At 42.9% G+C, this 16,036-nt stretch overlaps 2 protein-coding genes across 2 annotated transcripts; both read left to right on the forward strand.

The window, feature by feature from the left end:
• The first annotated feature begins 8,858 nt into the window (after positions 1-8,858).
• LOC122034069 (U3 small nucleolar ribonucleoprotein protein IMP3-like) lies at positions 8,859-13,066 on the forward strand. Its single transcript, XM_042593203.1, has 4 exons — positions 8,859-9,203; positions 9,288-9,395; positions 9,923-9,997; positions 12,723-13,066. Exons 1-4 carry the CDS (start codon positions 9,070-9,072, stop codon positions 12,955-12,957), a joined length of 552 nt encoding a protein of 183 aa, XP_042449137.1. The 5' UTR covers positions 8,859-9,069; the 3' UTR covers positions 12,958-13,066.
• A 1,182-nt stretch (positions 13,067-14,248) lies between these two features.
• Positions 14,249-15,368, forward strand: LOC122034101 (zinc finger protein ZAT10-like). Its single transcript, XM_042593232.1, has one exon. It carries the CDS (start codon positions 14,331-14,333, stop codon positions 15,252-15,254), a length of 924 nt encoding a protein of 307 aa, XP_042449166.1. The 5' UTR covers positions 14,249-14,330; the 3' UTR covers positions 15,255-15,368.
• Positions 15,369-16,036: the final 668 nt, after the last annotated feature.

Genomic DNA, 16,036 nt, shown 5'->3' on the forward strand with positions numbered 1-16,036 from the left:
TTGGCACTGGAAAAGTCCAAGCAGGGAGCTTGGCACGCGAAAAGTCCAAGTATGGAGACTTGGCACTGGAGAAGTCCAAGCAGGGAGCTTGGCACGGGGAAAGTCCTGGTGAGTGAAGCCAGGCAGTGGAAAAGTCCTAACTGGGATGTTAGGCAGTTGGAAAGTCCTGGTGAGTAAAGCCAGGCAGTGAGAAAGTCCTAACTGGGATGTTAGGCAGTTGGAAAGTCCTGGTGAGTGAAGCCAGGCAGTGAGAAAGTCCTAACTGGGATGTTAGGCAGTTGGAAAGTCCTGGTGAGTGAAGCTAGGCAGTGAGAAAGTCCTAACTGGGATGTTAGGCAGTGTGAAAACCCTAGTGAGTGAAGTTAGGTGAAAGTCCTGGTGAGTGAACCCAGGCAAGGGAAAATCCAGATGGATCAGGGATGATCGGACTTCTGGTGTTGGAAAGTCCAAGTAGGTCAAGGGAGTGATCGGATACTTGGCACGAAGAGGAAAATCCAGATGGATCAGGGATGATCGGACATCTGGTGTGGAAAAGTCTAAGTGGGTCAAAGGGATTGACCGGACACTTAGCGGGGAGTGCTAGCAGGTCAAGGGAGTGACCGGATGCTAGGCATGATGTACCAACAGGTCAAGGTTGACCGGATGTTGGTGTGGAAGCTTTAGGTTTAGGGCTGAGAAGTTTGGATCGGGCTGCAGACTGATCCAATGATACATGGGTCATCTGATCGGTCTGGTGACCGATCAGTGACCGATCAGTATGCTACTGATGGTTATCTGATCGGTCTGGAGACCGATCAGAAGGAGATCAGTGGCAAACTAGCAGAGAAGAGAAGCCTGATCGGTCTACGGACCGATCAGGTCAGCCTGGATCGATCTGGGATCCCCGATCGGTCCATGGACCGATCGGGGACGAAGTTCTTCCCGATCGGTCCGCACCGATCAGATGTTACTGATCGGTCCACGCATCGATCAGGTTCTAGCCGCCAGACGCAACGCCAGTTTCTTCGCCGCCTTCTTCACGGTATAAAGGGGTCGAGGTGCCGCACGAAGACTTCTTCTTTCTTCTAGAACTGTTCTTCCTCAAGCTTCGCTCAACCGAGCTTTGATTGAGCTCGCCTCCAAGCTTCGCGTGAGCTTCCGACCCGACCACCTGCGTTTGGGTTGTGAAGTTGCTGCTTCACCTCCAGTCGACAAGAAAGCAAGCAATTGGTAGAGTGCTATTGTATTCATATTGTATTGCTTTTCTTACTGTTCTTGTACTCTTTGTTTGCTGTTGCAAACGTTTGTGGCGAGGTTTCTCCACCCACAAGGAGTATATTGTATTAGCCGGTTCTCCGGGGGCTCATCCACCGATGGATTGACTGGACTCGTCCACCTTACGGACACGCCGAGGAGTAGGAGCCCTAATCTCCGAACCTCGTTACATCCTTGTGTTAAGGTTTGGTTTTCTTCTCTTTCGTTTCTTTGTATTTTCCGCTGCGCTAACACGTTTTGTAGAAAGAAACGACGATTTGGGGTCGGCTATTCACACCCCCCTCTCTAGCCTCCGTACGAAGGATCCTAACACCGGGAACTTGATCTTTTGGCGGTAGGTAGACACCACTGTCCAAAATTCGTTGAGGGTCGGTCGGCCCAAGATCATGTTGTATGCCGACGGTGCATCCACCACGATGAAGTTTGTTGTCCTTGTTCTCCTCAGTGGCTCTTCTCCGAGCGAGATGGCCAGTCGACTTGTCCGAGCAGCAGTACCTCGTTGCCCGTGAAACTGTAGAGAGGGATTGTCATGGGCAGCAACTCATTCCAATCGATTTGTAATTGATCGAACGTTTTCTTGAAGATAGCGTTCGCTGAACTCCCTGTATCAATGAAAGTTCGGTGGATAGTGTAATTAGCAATTACCGCCCGGATGAACAGTGCGTCGTCGTGAGTGATCTTCACTCCCTCCAAATTACTGGGGTTGAAGCTGATCTCGGGTCCTTCGGCCTTCTACCTGCTGCATCCCACGACGTGGATCTCTAGTCGCCGAGCGTACGACTTTTTGGCTCTGTTGGAGATACCACTGGTCGACCAATCGGCGATCATGCCTATTTCTCCTCGGACAGCATTGCTTCTATTTTCTTCTTCCCGAGCGGAGAGTCTATTTCTCTCGGCTGGGGCTCAAGAAGGATCAGTGATATCCCTCTCCTGGTGTCGATTGCACTATTCGGGTGCTCTTCTTTCATCCTCTCGTCGTCCAACCGATCATTATTTATGTCGCCGATCGGGCATTGGAGATCGACAACGGTATCCTTTCGGCATCTGTCGGTTATCGATCGGTGTCAAATCGTAGCAATCACGCATGTTATGCGTCAGCGACTGGTGAAAAGAGCAGGACAGGGGTGTTCATACCTTGCCTCTTGTTGTTTTCTGTCGACTGGTGGCCACATGCTGCACGACATGTGTCGTAGCCTCTTGGTGTGGCCACGCTCCCTCCGCTCTAGGCCCTTTGGGCGGTTGGTGGCTGCTCAACGGTCGCCGCTCGGGCGTCGGTGCGGGTTCGGCCAGTGTTTCTTTCTTCCTTGCTGCCTAGGCTTCTTCCACATTTATGTACTCATTGGCTTTCCTAAGCAGGTGGTCAAAGTGCCTGGGCGGCTTCCGGATGAGCGATCGGAAGAACTCTCTCCTTCAACCAGCCCTTGAGTGAAGGTGTCCATCATCGTCTCGGATGAGACCGAGGGGATATTCATGACTACTTGATTGAAACGCCTGATGTACACTCGGAGTGCTTGCTTGGTCCGCTGCTTTAGGGCAAAGAGGTTGACGCTCGTCTTCTGATAGTGTCGGTTGCTGGCAAAATGGTATTAGAACGTAGTTCGAAAGTCCTTGAAGCTGCGTATTGAGCCATCCGGCAGTCTTCGGAACCAGTGCTGCGCCAAGCCAGAGAGAGTAGTGAGAAAAACTCGGCACTTCACCCTATCCGTGTATTGGTGAGTGTCATGGTTGTGAGTCATCCAGCGTCCTCGATCTTCTCAACTCAGATGCAGGTTACATTCCCACAAACGGTGCCAAATATGATCCTGTCCGAAAGTCGATGAGATGGAAAGCTGGAGAAGTGGTGCTCCTGCTGACCGCTTGTAGATTCCGATCGGACCTGCAACACATATTACGTCAGTGCCGAGGCAGGAAAGGGGTCCCCGACGTTGGCCCTCCTACGCTCAAGTCAGTTACCAGCGATGAAGTAGAAGGCGGAGCGAAATGAATACTAGCGAGAATAGTGTCAATCGTGTATTGCGTACCTCTGTCGATACTTGGACCTCCCTTTATATAGAGCTCCTGTAGCACGCGTGCACGCTCCCCCAGGCAAGAATGTTTCCCAAAGATTCCCCTGAAAATACTTGTTAGTAAAGTGTCTCTGACATAGTACCTTAATGGGTCGAGCATATCTCTGAAGTGGGAGTGGAAGCTTCCGCCATATGATCTTCTGGTTGTCCATGCCTAATGTCAGTGACACCAACTCCCAAAAGAATATCGAGGGAGTGTATTGCTAGGCTGAAATTCTGTTTTCCCAATGTCAAGACCCGTTGCCTAACCGAGCGGGGTAGGCGCTCGACCGAAGTTCCACTCTGCTAATGCCGAGACCCTGCTGCCTGGCCGAGCGAGGTACACACTCGACCGAAGTTCCGCTCTACCAATGCTGAGCCGGTCGTTGGAGCGTCGATCGTTTAACAACTCCCTGTGGCGAAGACGGGATCAGACCGGGACCTTCTCCCACCGGTCGGGGCATGCTCGCCTGACCGGCTGATGCTATCTGTACTGTTAGGCTGAAGTTCCGTTTTCCCAATGTCAAGACCCGTTGCCTAGCCGAGCAGGGTAGGCGCTCGGCCGAAGTTCCACTCTGCCAATGCCGAGACCTGCTGCCTGGCCGAGCGAGGTAGACGCTCGACCGAAGTTTCGCTCTACCAATGCCGAGCCGGTCGTTAGAGAATCGATCGTTTAACAACTCCCTGTGGCGAAGACGGGATCCGACCGAGACATTTTCCCCCGGTCGGGGCATGCTCGCTTGACCGGCTGATGCTATCTGCGCGTTGACCACCTTGACTTTAATCTCCACCGTGGGAGCTATCCTCCACGGGGTGGGGCCCCTCCTCATCACCGCATCAGTAAATATATATCATTAAAACATATAAGAATCAATGATATTGTTGGTTTTTACTCATTATGTCTTGACATCTATCGCATCAGAGAGGATATTCATAGCACTGTTGGTGTATGCACATGACCATCAACCTACATCATTGTTAAAGACACTAACAAGCATAATCACAATCGTACATTCTGTTACGGAGCCCGATGAGCGTGTGCATTAGACACAACTTCAACCCCAGTAATTTGGAGGGAGTGAAGATCACTCACGACGACGCACTGTTCATCCGGGCGGTAATTGCTAATTACACTATCCACCGAACTTTCATTGATACAGGGAGTTCAGCGAACGCTATCTTCAAGAAGACGTTCGATCAATTACAAATCGATTGGAATGAGTTGCTGCCCATGACAATCCCTCTCTACAGTTTCACGGGCAACGAGGTACTGCTGCTCGGACAAGTCGACTGGTCATCTCGCTTGGAGAAGAGCCACTGAGGAGAACAAGGACAATAAACTTCATCGTGGTGGACGCACTGTCGGCATACAACGTGATCTTGGGCCGACCGACCCTCAATGAATTTTGGACAGTGGTGTCTACCTACTGCCAAAAGATCAAGTTCCCGGTAAACGACCGGGTGGGAGAAGTCAAAGGCGATCAGCTGGCTGCTCGGTGATGCTACGTCGAGATGGTAAAGTCCGAAGCGAGAAGCGCTCAGAAGAATCTGCGCTTGGAGGTGAACGTTGTCACCAAGAAGCTTCATGGATTGGTCTATGAAGAAAAGGAAGAAGTCCAAATTCATCCAAGTCGGACGGAGGCCACCATATTAATCATGGTCGATGGAGAACCTAAGAAGAAGGCAGAGCGATCGTGGAGTGCGAATCATCTCCAACCCTACAGGGCCGGATGAGAGATGCGCAAGTGAATACATATATTTTTGTATGTTTCCTGAACGCGGGGCAAAATATGAATAAAAGCGAAGAAGACCTCTTAAGATGCGTCTTTCCCAATGGTCAAATGGCGACCTTAAACCCTAGTCTACACCAACGGTCGAGCGGCGACCTAAAACCCTAGTTTTCATCAATGGTCGAGTGACGACCTTAACCGCCAGTTTTCATCAACGGTCGAACGACAACATTAAACCCTAGTCTTTATCAATGGTCGAGCGACGACCTTAAAACCTTATAGTCATTAACGGTCGAGCAGCGACCTTAAACGCTTGTCATCATCAACGATCGAGCGGTGACCTTAAACCATTGTCTTCATCAACGATCGAGCAATGACCTTAAACCCTCGTCTTCGTCAACGGTCGAGTGACGCCCTTAAACCTTTGTCGACATCAATGGTCGAGTGGCGACCTTAAACCATTGTCTTCATCAATGATCGAGCAATGACCTTAAACCCTCATCTTCGTCAACGGTCGAGCGACGCCCTTAAACCTTTGTCGACATCAATGGTCGAGCGGCAACCTTAAACCTTTGTCGTCATCAACGGTCGAGCGACGACCTTAAATCCTTGTCGACATCAATGATCGAGCGACGACCTTAAACCCTTGTCGTCATTAACGGTCGAGTGACGACCTTAAACCCTTGTCTACATCAGCGGTTGAGCGGCGACCTTAAATCACCTAGTCTACATCAATGATCGAGCGACGATCTTAAACTCTTATTGTCATCAACAGTCGAGCGGCGACCTTAAACCCTTGTCTACATCAACGGTCGAGCGACGACCTTAAACTTCAGTCTTCGCCAAGTCTACATCAGTGGTCGAGTGGCGACGTCCCGACTGATGGCCTTATTCAATAAAGTGGCAGAGATGTAACCGCCTGCTTGGAGCTGGTCGAACGTCCCTTCAATGGCAAGCATACACCATACGCATATAGGATATAACATGCCAGATATAATAGCAATATACAATTTCATGAAACATAAATATACCTATCCGAATAACGTGGAGTGGAAATGACATCAACCAACGACGCTATTCGTTTCCACGTCGAGTGATTATCAAGATGGCATCACAAAGCCATGAGTTCTTATGTCCGTCTTTAATACTAGCCGATGAAGAGAGACAAGTTCTCCGAGAGAGAGTCTGAAAACTTGAATTTGTATTCGACGGCTCAAGGCAACCTGACGACAACAAAATGAGATGGACGACAGGGATAACGCTGTTGTTTGGGGTTGGAAACTTTGCTGTCGTCTAGCAAGGGGAAGCAAGTTTGGCAACAGAAGTGTTCCAGAAGCAATAATTGCTTGTCGGAACAGTGGCCTAGGGTGGCGGAAGTGGGGCTATCGACGACTAGGAAAGGGCGTCGGTGGCTGGGAGGTTGTGGCAGCAAGCAAGGGGAGCTCTTCTCCTTGCTGTCTGGCACCCTTTGTGGCTGCTAGATGGCCGACGATCTGGAGGAGGGTTGGAGAGAGGCTGTTGGTCGGCTGTGCTGGATGGCAGGGGCTGGAGGCGGTAGTGTGCGTGGCTCCTTGCTTGGGTGGCGGGAGAAGAAGAGAGGGAGAGGGAGAATACAAAGAAAACCTAAAACAATTTTAGGTTATGCTCTGTTAATTTTTCTTTCCTATATCTATCAATATATAGATCCCCTAACGGATTTGATTAGCAAATCTATGTCCGTATCCGCTAACCCAAAGTCAAAATTAATAGACTTAAGTTTGGTTCAAGATCAAACCATATTGGTTCAAAACTGAACCATTTTTTATTAAAACCAAATAAATTTGGGACAGGGATCCTCTGGTCTTGGATCCCTGGACCAATCTTGGACCCCTGCCCATTCATGGGTGGGGTGGACTGTACACCACCTGTTAAACAGGTAGGGTCCAACTCACCCCACTAATGAGCTTGGAGGGCCTCCCTTGGTCTAGAAGATTTTGGACCAGAGGATTTGGCCTCATAAATTTGATTTTTAATTAAACCAAAGAGAATCCAACTTGTCTTCAAAAGACGTGGTCCATCTGCGCTTCCTCTGCGATAAATATCTTTTCATATTTGCTTGTCATCTGGTCTAACCAGACTTAGTCTCTCTCAATTTAAGAATTCAATTCTCAAACTCGTTTTAAGTTTTTCTAATTTACTCTTAGTGCGTGTGACCTAATAGATTTTTGGTTATATTAGTCGTCCATAATTAACTATTAATTATGGATCAATTATAACTAACACCTAATAATATATTATGATTCCCAATTGATCCGAAAATCAATGGTTGATCTTAGAATCACTTCTGAATCTTTCAGCAAATACAATGAGTTGTGCCTCGTTCCTTTCACTTGCCTTGTATAATTATATCCACTTAGTTTAGGATATGATTTATGTGTTAATCCCTACTATGCTGATTACGTCACACCTAGCTCAAGTTATACTTCATCATCCTGCATATTCAAATTACTTAGACATGTGTCAAAGAATACCATACTATTGACATGTGATGTTTTTGGCCAAAAACTTAGAATGATAATCCTGACAAATGACCATAGGATATAAGTATCGTTATTCAAGAAGCTACTTAATTACCTTCGGACACTTCTACTTATGCTCAATCATCCAGGGCCCACATCTACAAGGAGATTCTTATTTAAGATGTCAAATAACCACATGAAGTATCATGACGATCATTCTAATGAACTAGTTACCCTTAACTAGCATCCATGTTTAACTCTTGTCATCCTAATATCTTCAGCTAGTGAGGAACAACTGCTTGTTAAATTAAGGAGTATAACACGTGTTAGTTTCTCAGAATTAATGATGTTTGAACTTATCAATTTATCGACTAAAGAATATTTTAATACATTCATAATTATATATGTAGAGATGTTTATTAATTATGATCCAATCACAAGTTTTCTCATACTACGAATCATATTATAAAAATTTAGTAAATGAGTTTAAGATCAAATTTTATACATAAAGAATATATACTCAAATAATAAATCTTTATTTATCTAATAAATAGTATAATAATTATTTTAGAATATCTCTCAAATATAACACATTTCTAATTATAGATGCACACTTTTTGCATCGAATATGCTAGTATGTGCTTCTAGATAAAATGAAAAACTTCGCACTATTTAAAAAAATTATTATTATTTTATTTTATAGCAGGGATCAGAAAAATATGTTATTTTTTTGTTGGGTACAAGTACAATATAGACTCAGATTACAACCAAAAGAATAGAACTGTTCCCACCTCCTGACGAAACTTGAGCTACCCGCACCGTTTGACGGGACTTGAGCTTTGACTCGAAACGTGCTTGTATTGAGCAAATAAACTAAGGGAGTGCTTGACATAGATATATAAAAGTACTTTTTGAGTGTTTGTGAATATTAATTTTTACTATAATTTTTTAACTTTTATTCAAAAATGAGAAGTAAGAATTTGATGTATTTTATTCTATTTTTTATTTATGTCTAAAATTAAAAATTAACATTTATTTGTGTCTTTACTAATTTTTAAAACGGTGTAGTTTCAATTTAATAAAGTAATGGATGATTTTTTTTTCATAGATGATTGATTTAATAATCGACGGTAATTTTTTTTATAAGATCAATCGGTCAATTCCGTGATTAATTAGCCTGAGTTAGATAGCTGCCAATAAAAAAAATATTATTATGATTTATTATTTTGTTAGCATTAATAAAATTCGAGTAAAAATGTCTCAAAATACTAGTTATTATATATTTTAAATAAAACTATAGGGATTAATTTAAAAAAACTAAACGCCCCAATAAACTATAAACCCTAACCTAGCGACGCGGCGAAGGAAGGCTCCTCACCTCCGCTCCAGTTCTCCTCTTCGCCGTTCTCCTCTTCACTGCGAGACCGGCGATTGTTTTTCTCTGTATCGCTTTTCTCTTTTTCTCGATAACTACATCGCGAAGACCATCGCCACCTTCGCGAGCTTTCTCTTTTTCAAGTTTTCTCGGGTAAATTACCGAAGATGAGGAAGCTGAAGTTCCATGAGAAGAAGCTCCTCAAGAAAGTCAATTTCCTTGAGTACAAACGCGAAGGCGGCCACCGAGAAGCCCTTATAACGCGCCGATACCACCTCACAGAGCGAGATGATTACAAGAAGTGATATTCCTTTTCAATATTTGGCAATTGTAGTTACTTTTCTCACTACACAGTTTCATAGGAATTCTATAATTTCAATTCTAGGTACTCGAGTATATGTCTGACGGTGCAGAAGCTGGTGCATATCTTGAAGCAAATGGATCCCAGCGACCCTTTCAGAATTCAGATGACAGATGCACTGCTTGAAAAGCTGTAAGCCAATTTTGATAAACAAATAACTAGAAAATCAGGTCCATTGCAGTTTATTGCGTTTTCTATTGTGGAGTTTTCTCCACTTAGCTATTCCAGAATTGATTTGAATTGCAGCTGTTGCAATTGTCCCATGCAAACCTATCACCCGCAAGCTTTTGAGCTGATAAATTAGGGTTGTGAAATATCACCGGTATGGAATGTTTAAGTCTGACTGATTGCAAATAACAACTTAGTTTTATTGCATTGTGCTTTTTTGTTTTTTTATTGACTTTCAAAAGTCTCAATCTAAGTCATCAATGGATACAAATATCTATTCTGATGTAGTTTAATGCGCAATCATCAATATGTCATTGTAAGAACCATTGTCGCCATTTGTCATGGTTCAGATCAGGGATTATTTTTTCTAGTTATTGTACTCTTTAGCATAATGTTACTTAAACCTCTGTTTCCATGGAATTGTTGTTTCATAAATATGTTGGTTGATACCTCTGTCTGTTTTTATTGTTTGTTTTATTTTTTTCTTTCAGTTACAATATGGGTGCGATTTCAACAAAAAAGAGCCTGGAAAAGTGCCATAAACTGTCAGTAAGCTCATTCTGTAGGTAAGCTGATCTACTGTGCTATAGTCCAGCAGGAAGCCTTTTACTTGATTTTCTTTGTTGAGACAAATAAAAGAAGCAACTAACAATTTACACTAGAAAGTAGATGGGTTCTTTATTTGTTTTTCTGCTCTTCACAATTGATTGCTCCTAGGTTTATCCATACACTATCTATATTTGTTTAGGTTAATAAGTTAAAGAAATCACTCCCATTGGTTAAATCAATCTGTTAATTGCAAACTGCTTTAATTGGTTGATCACGTTTGACAAGTTCAAAATCTCGTTTTAGTACATAATTGAATTCACCTTGTGTTTTAATTTTTTTTTGTTGTTTGTATTTTATCGTGGTACTTCATCCAGAAATTCAAATATCAACTGCTACAATTTGACTATTGGATACAGCATGCTCTAGTGTTCGTTGTCGATCTGCATTCTTAGGGTTGGTTGTCCATGCCTAGATGTCAATTTTGTTGGCTTGTTTACTCAAGTCATCTTTCTGGGGTGAAATAGTAATTTTTATTTAAGCCAAGCTTAAGTATATATATGATGGTGAATTTTTTCATGAGATACTATAGAAGCCAAACAAGTTGGATTTCAACTCACCTACACAATGTAGAGGGCCATACACAGCCACACAGGTGTAATTTCAACAAGAAAAAGCCTTGCTAAAGTTTTATATATTGCCAGTGGTGATCACTTCTTATGCTACAAAAAAAAAAAAAAATCAAGAAGCTTTACAAGTGGGCTGTTTTTAAACTTAAAAGAATCAATTTTAATTTAGTTTTTTTTCCCATTTGTTTACTGTTCTATGCTTGGCTGTTAGGTCTAACAATCACATGGTCTATACTTGTCTAAGGAAGTTAATTGGTAGAAGCCATTTATTCCCTTGGTTGAGCATTTTTTTCCTCAAGTTTTTAATTGTACTTGCTGTTGCTTACATTGGACAGACACCTTACCAAAAATCATATTCAAATTCTCTAGATATGCATTCACCTAGAGTTAACCTTGTCAGTCTTCCATTTCCATTGCGGTAGAATATGTAATATGTGTCTTCAAGGGAAAAAGAGTTCAGAGTTCCAAGTAGTATAGATATTAGTATATATAGAACTAACAGTTAAATTATAAGATTGTTGTAAGGAATGGATGTACCCTTTCTTTGCCAGAAGTTATTAAGTTAATATTTCAACATTTAGGTCAAGGATTTGAAGAGCTTATTGAGTTTGTATGTAGCAGAATAACTATATAGGCACATGAAGACATGATGCACATATGTGACCATCCTTAAGAACTTGTTTAACATTAGTTGTATTTATAGAATTATAATTTGAATGTTAAGGGATTTCTCAGAATCAGAAGTCCATAAATAGGTTACACTTCTCTCACAAACTGATTATTAAAATTAAGGAACCCAAGTCCTTGCACTTACTGATGTATAAAACACAGTGTTCATCTCACACGGAAAAAAAAACTTGTCTTGCTAAAAATATACATATTTATTCTACTAGCTAGATCTTACATTAGGAATTAAGTTATATATCATCCACTTTTAGAAGCAAGGAACCCTTAGAAGTCAATCATAACACTGGTAATTGAGATAGAGTCTTGTTTATCACATCTAGAATCCTTGAAATAAAGAAACTCCTCTTAGAACCTACTGACCTCCTTCCGCACAGTCACTAAGTGTTTCAATCAGCCATGAAACTCTCTATTTTGGTCCCAACCAGATTACTAGCATATAGAAACTTTTTTATACTTAACCACCACCTTCGTATTGCCTACTCAACGCCAAAATGTGGCATTTATGATTATAACATCAGAAAAACAAAGCATCACAACAAATTACTCCCTGAAACTATGACATTGTCACCTCTCTTTGATGGTGGGAGCACCCAAAGGGAAGAGTAAGGATCCTACCTAAAGATAGAAGGTTGACAGGACTCAATTCACTGTCAGAAATGCGATCAAAATGCTGCTAATGTTGCTACCTTGAAACAAGATGAAGAAGATATTTAGGACAAGAATTCATTTAAGAGGGATAGGACAACCAATGAAGTTTCATGATTTGCATTGTTTGTCAAGATCAAATAACAGCTTCGCCATGTTAGTTCTCCACTACATTTTATTTACTTCAGGAGTGTGTTTTCTTAATCAATTTAAATAGATGAATATTTTCCCAATCTTTGATCGAGTAAGCTGCTCGTTCCAACCCTAGGTGAATTAGGTGAGCTTTTGGGTTTATTGAATGTGTTGTTAGGAAGGAGAAGAAGGAAAAGGTAAAAGAAACACAGATGATCACAGAAACATCTCTTGTTCCTTCCATTCCCTTCATCTCTCTCCTATTGATTCATCCAAGTAAATAAGCATTCATCTGTTTGGGGTTAATCAGCTTGGTAATTCGAAATATCATCTCACTAAGTTGGATCACAAAATAATTTGAATTTGATCGACTATTAATTTACCACAGTCGTGGTAATTGGACTTGTGAGTTCCCTACTCGTACGATCACTCTGAACCTTTTTAAAGGAAATGAGCTTTGAGAATTCATGGTTCGGTGTTGATCATCTGCTGCTCTTCTTGGTGTCGCATTGGATTAAACTACAGCTTAATGCACAGCCTTTGAAATCTTCTCTTACCAAGCACTTCCATTCACACCACCTTTGACCGCATAGTAGAGGGAGTTGATATGATCTTTGACTAAGTCAAACTTACTCTGCTCCATTTTTTACAGGAGAAGGCTGGCTTCTGTTTTGGTATACCTCAAGTTTGCTGAGCATCTAAGGGAGGCTGTGACGTATATCGAGCAAGGCCATGTCCGAGTGGGACCAGATGTGGTAACAGACCCAGCCTATTTGGTGACAAAGAACATGGAGGATTTTGTGACTTGGGTGGACTCGTCTAAGATTAGGAAGAAAGTGATGGAATACAATGAGAAATTAGACGACTACGATCTCCTGAATGCCTAAGTTATCTTCATGTTACCGATGCCAATTGTAGCAGCTTATGAGGTTAATTAGTTTGCAGAACTTACATATCAGTTTATCAATTAGCAACTTGCTCAACGAGCTTCGTTCCCTTGTTTACTTGCTTCCTAATTTCATTTTTGTGACAGTGGGTTTTGGTACCCGACCCATTCATACTACATGAGACAAAGCCGACCTAATGACAATTATCATGGCCATGTTATAACAAATTACGTCCAGGGGCTATCAAAAACTCAAATAATTTTTTTTGAATTTCATCCTCCTGTTATTTGAGTAATTGAAGTCTTCCACGAATTCTTCATACAGTATTCCACATTAGCGGAACACTGTCAAATGTTGGAATGAGATAAGAGCATCCATTGTGGACGTGGCAAGAGGGAAGGAGTTCATAGACGCGGCTCCCAACCTTCCTTTTTATTTTTAATTAAAATAATTGTTTTAATTTAAATTTAAAAAGATAATAAATTTTTTATTTTAAATAATATAATTTATTTTTTAATTATTAATATTATTAAATGATGATTTATGAATTTAAATTTTATTTATATATAAAGTAAAATATAATGAAAAAAATATGGAACTCATAAATAGTAGAGAAATGTGTAAGATTTTTTATTTTTGATGTGCGAAAGAGTTCAGAGAGATTCTATCACGGGATGCTCTAATAAATTTATAATATTTTATTTTTTTTCTATTTAGCCTCAATATTCATAAATAAAATACAATAAATAGTTTGTCTTAATTTCACTCAGCTCTCATTTCATGGCTACAAGGATATCATCGACAGTTGTAGAAATATTCCACTGTATTTTTGTTTACATTTCCAAATTTTTAATTTTACTATATTTTTCTTAATATTTGTTTTTTTGGAAATTGTTAAAAAGAAGAAGTTATTTTAAATAATATTAAAAAGTTAACAAATAAATGGATGTGTTTAATTTATTCATTTTTTCCTTTTTTTATTTATTTATTTTTTTAATAAATAAAAGTAGTGATCTCATCCCACCGTGCTAAGTCGCATACCGTGGCTGCTATATCATATTGAACTGATGGCCCACGGCTTAGACTAATAACACATGAGGTAAGAGAGACACCAACGACGCGTTGCATTTCTGGTATTTCTGATAACACTTGCTCTTCTTCGCCGTCTCAGCTTCCAAACTTTGACGCCACTCCAGTCTCACACACCCGCATCCCTCTTTCCTCACTCTATATAAACGTCTCTCCAGGTTGCACCTTCTTCTTCGTTCTCTTTTCTTCTCTTTGCTTGCTTCAAGCCTCCAACAATTCTCCCACACTCCTCAGATTCCTCCATCAGGAATCAATTTCATCGAGATCGAGCGACGACTCCAATCATGGCCGTGGATGCAGTGGTTCCTTCCGACGATGGCGGAGAGACGCCGCCGCCCACACAGCAACCGTCACCTTCACCGCCGCAAGGCTACCAGTTGGAATCGTGGGCCAAGGGGAAGCGGTCCAAGCGCCCCCGCACCTCCAACTCCCCCTCCGCCTCCGACGAGTCGATAACCGAACACCGCGCACGCTCCGATGAGGAGCACCTCGCCCTTTGTCTCTTGATGCTCTCCCGCGGCGTTCGGGGATCTACTCTCCTCTCGGTGCCCCAGTTGCAGCTGGGGGACACCGCTCGACGAGATCTCGCGGTGACCCAGCCGCCGAGGACTCCACAATCCTACGAGTGCTCCGTCTGCGGCAAGGCGTTCCCATCTTACCAGGCGCTCGGCGGCCACAAGACCCGCCACCGCAAGCCCGTAGCCCCGACAGCGGAGGTGGTTTCCACATCGGCCATCGGTGCCGTAAGAGGAGGGAGGGCGCACTCGTGCGCGGTGTGCCACAAATCGTTCTCTACAGGGCAGGCGCTGGGCGGCCACATGAGGTGCCACTACGAAGGCGTGATAAATGGCAACGCCGCCGCGATCGGGGCCGCGAAGGCAGCGTCCTCCTCCTCCGCGGCTAGCTCCGGTAGGAACCTGACGCTGGATCTGAATCTGCTGTCTCTGGCGATGTCGAGGGCTGTGGGTGGAAGGCGGAACAGGCCGAAGAAGAAGGGGAAAGAGGAGGAGGAGGTGCTCAGCCCACTGGCGTTGACAACAAAAAAACCGCGGCCGTTGACGCCATCCGAAGGCGGCGTGGTTAATATGCAGAAAGAGGAGGAGTCGTTGAGCCCATTGGCGTTGACGATGATGCCTTCCCTCTCGACGTCGAAAGACGGCGGCGTCGAATTGCCGTCGCCGACCCTAAATTGGTTCAGTTTCATCTAATTTGCCATCTGTGACTGTTTATGACAAATTGAAGAATCGTTAGAATTAGGATTTGTAATTGTTCTTTATTTGTTAATCTCCCGTTCATTGTTTACTGTAACACGATGCCTTCGATTCTTATGCGTGTTACGGATGAAGAGAACGAAGATAAGAATTGAAGCATGATAAAAATTCGTGGCGTGCGAAAGCGGAAATTAGAGGAGTGGTTGGGTTGGGTTTGGAAGGAAGGAAGGAAGGAAGGAAGGAAGAAGCGGAAATTAGAGTGGTTGGGTTGGGTTGGGTTTGGAAGAAAGAAGAAAGGAGAAGCGAAGGCAGTGAACGCCAGGCCAGGCCAGGCGAGGCAGGCAGGATTAGAACGGGAAAGTAGGGAAATCAATAGCGTGGGGGAGTGGGAAGTTGCGGTTGCCTTAATCGTGGAATCAAACCTTCTTCTGGAATTCAACGTCCAACGTTTTGTTTCCTCAAAAACAACTAGTATCCTATTTGATCTCTAATACGTGGATGGTTAGGTTACTCGAAAGATTATGATAAAGGTATCGGCCGGTTAATCTACATGATTAGAGTTTCTTGGACGGCAAAAATTGGATCATGGATCTTCACTGTAGCAATTGGCATGGACAAATTTGACACGATGTAAGTCAATCTAGACCATGCCGAACTGATTCAGATCTTGCTGGGTCGGGGTTAGGTGCAGTGGGTGTTTTAGTTGTGATGAAAATTTTGACTCCATTTTTAAGGGAGCCGAACCTAACGAACGTGCTTACATGGCGCGACCCATGCGG

Source organism: Zingiber officinale, chromosome 1A, assembly GCF_018446385.1.
Source record: "Zingiber officinale cultivar Zhangliang chromosome 1A, Zo_v1.1, whole genome shotgun sequence".
NCBI lineage: Eukaryota > Viridiplantae > Streptophyta > Magnoliopsida > Zingiberales > Zingiberaceae > Zingiber > Zingiber officinale.

What these genes read in the sequence shown, in the direction of transcription:
- LOC122034069 (XM_042593203.1), top strand. Translation starts at nt 9,070, where the DNA reads ATGAGGAAGCTGAAGTTCCATGAGAAGAAGCTCCTCAAGAAAGTCAAT. An exon ending in GAGCGAGATGATTACAAGAA is followed by an intron (nt 9,204 to 9,287) that starts GTGATATTCCTT and finishes TTTCAATTCTAG; the next exon opens with GTACTCGAGTATATGTCTGA. An exon ending in TCAGTAAGCTCATTCTGTAG is followed by an intron (nt 9,998 to 12,722) that starts GTAAGCTGATCT and finishes CATTTTTTACAG; the next exon opens with GAGAAGGCTGGCTTCTGTTT.
- LOC122034101 (XM_042593232.1), top strand. Translation starts at nt 14,331, where the DNA reads ATGGCCGTGGATGCAGTGGTTCCTTCCGACGATGGCGGAGAGACGCCG.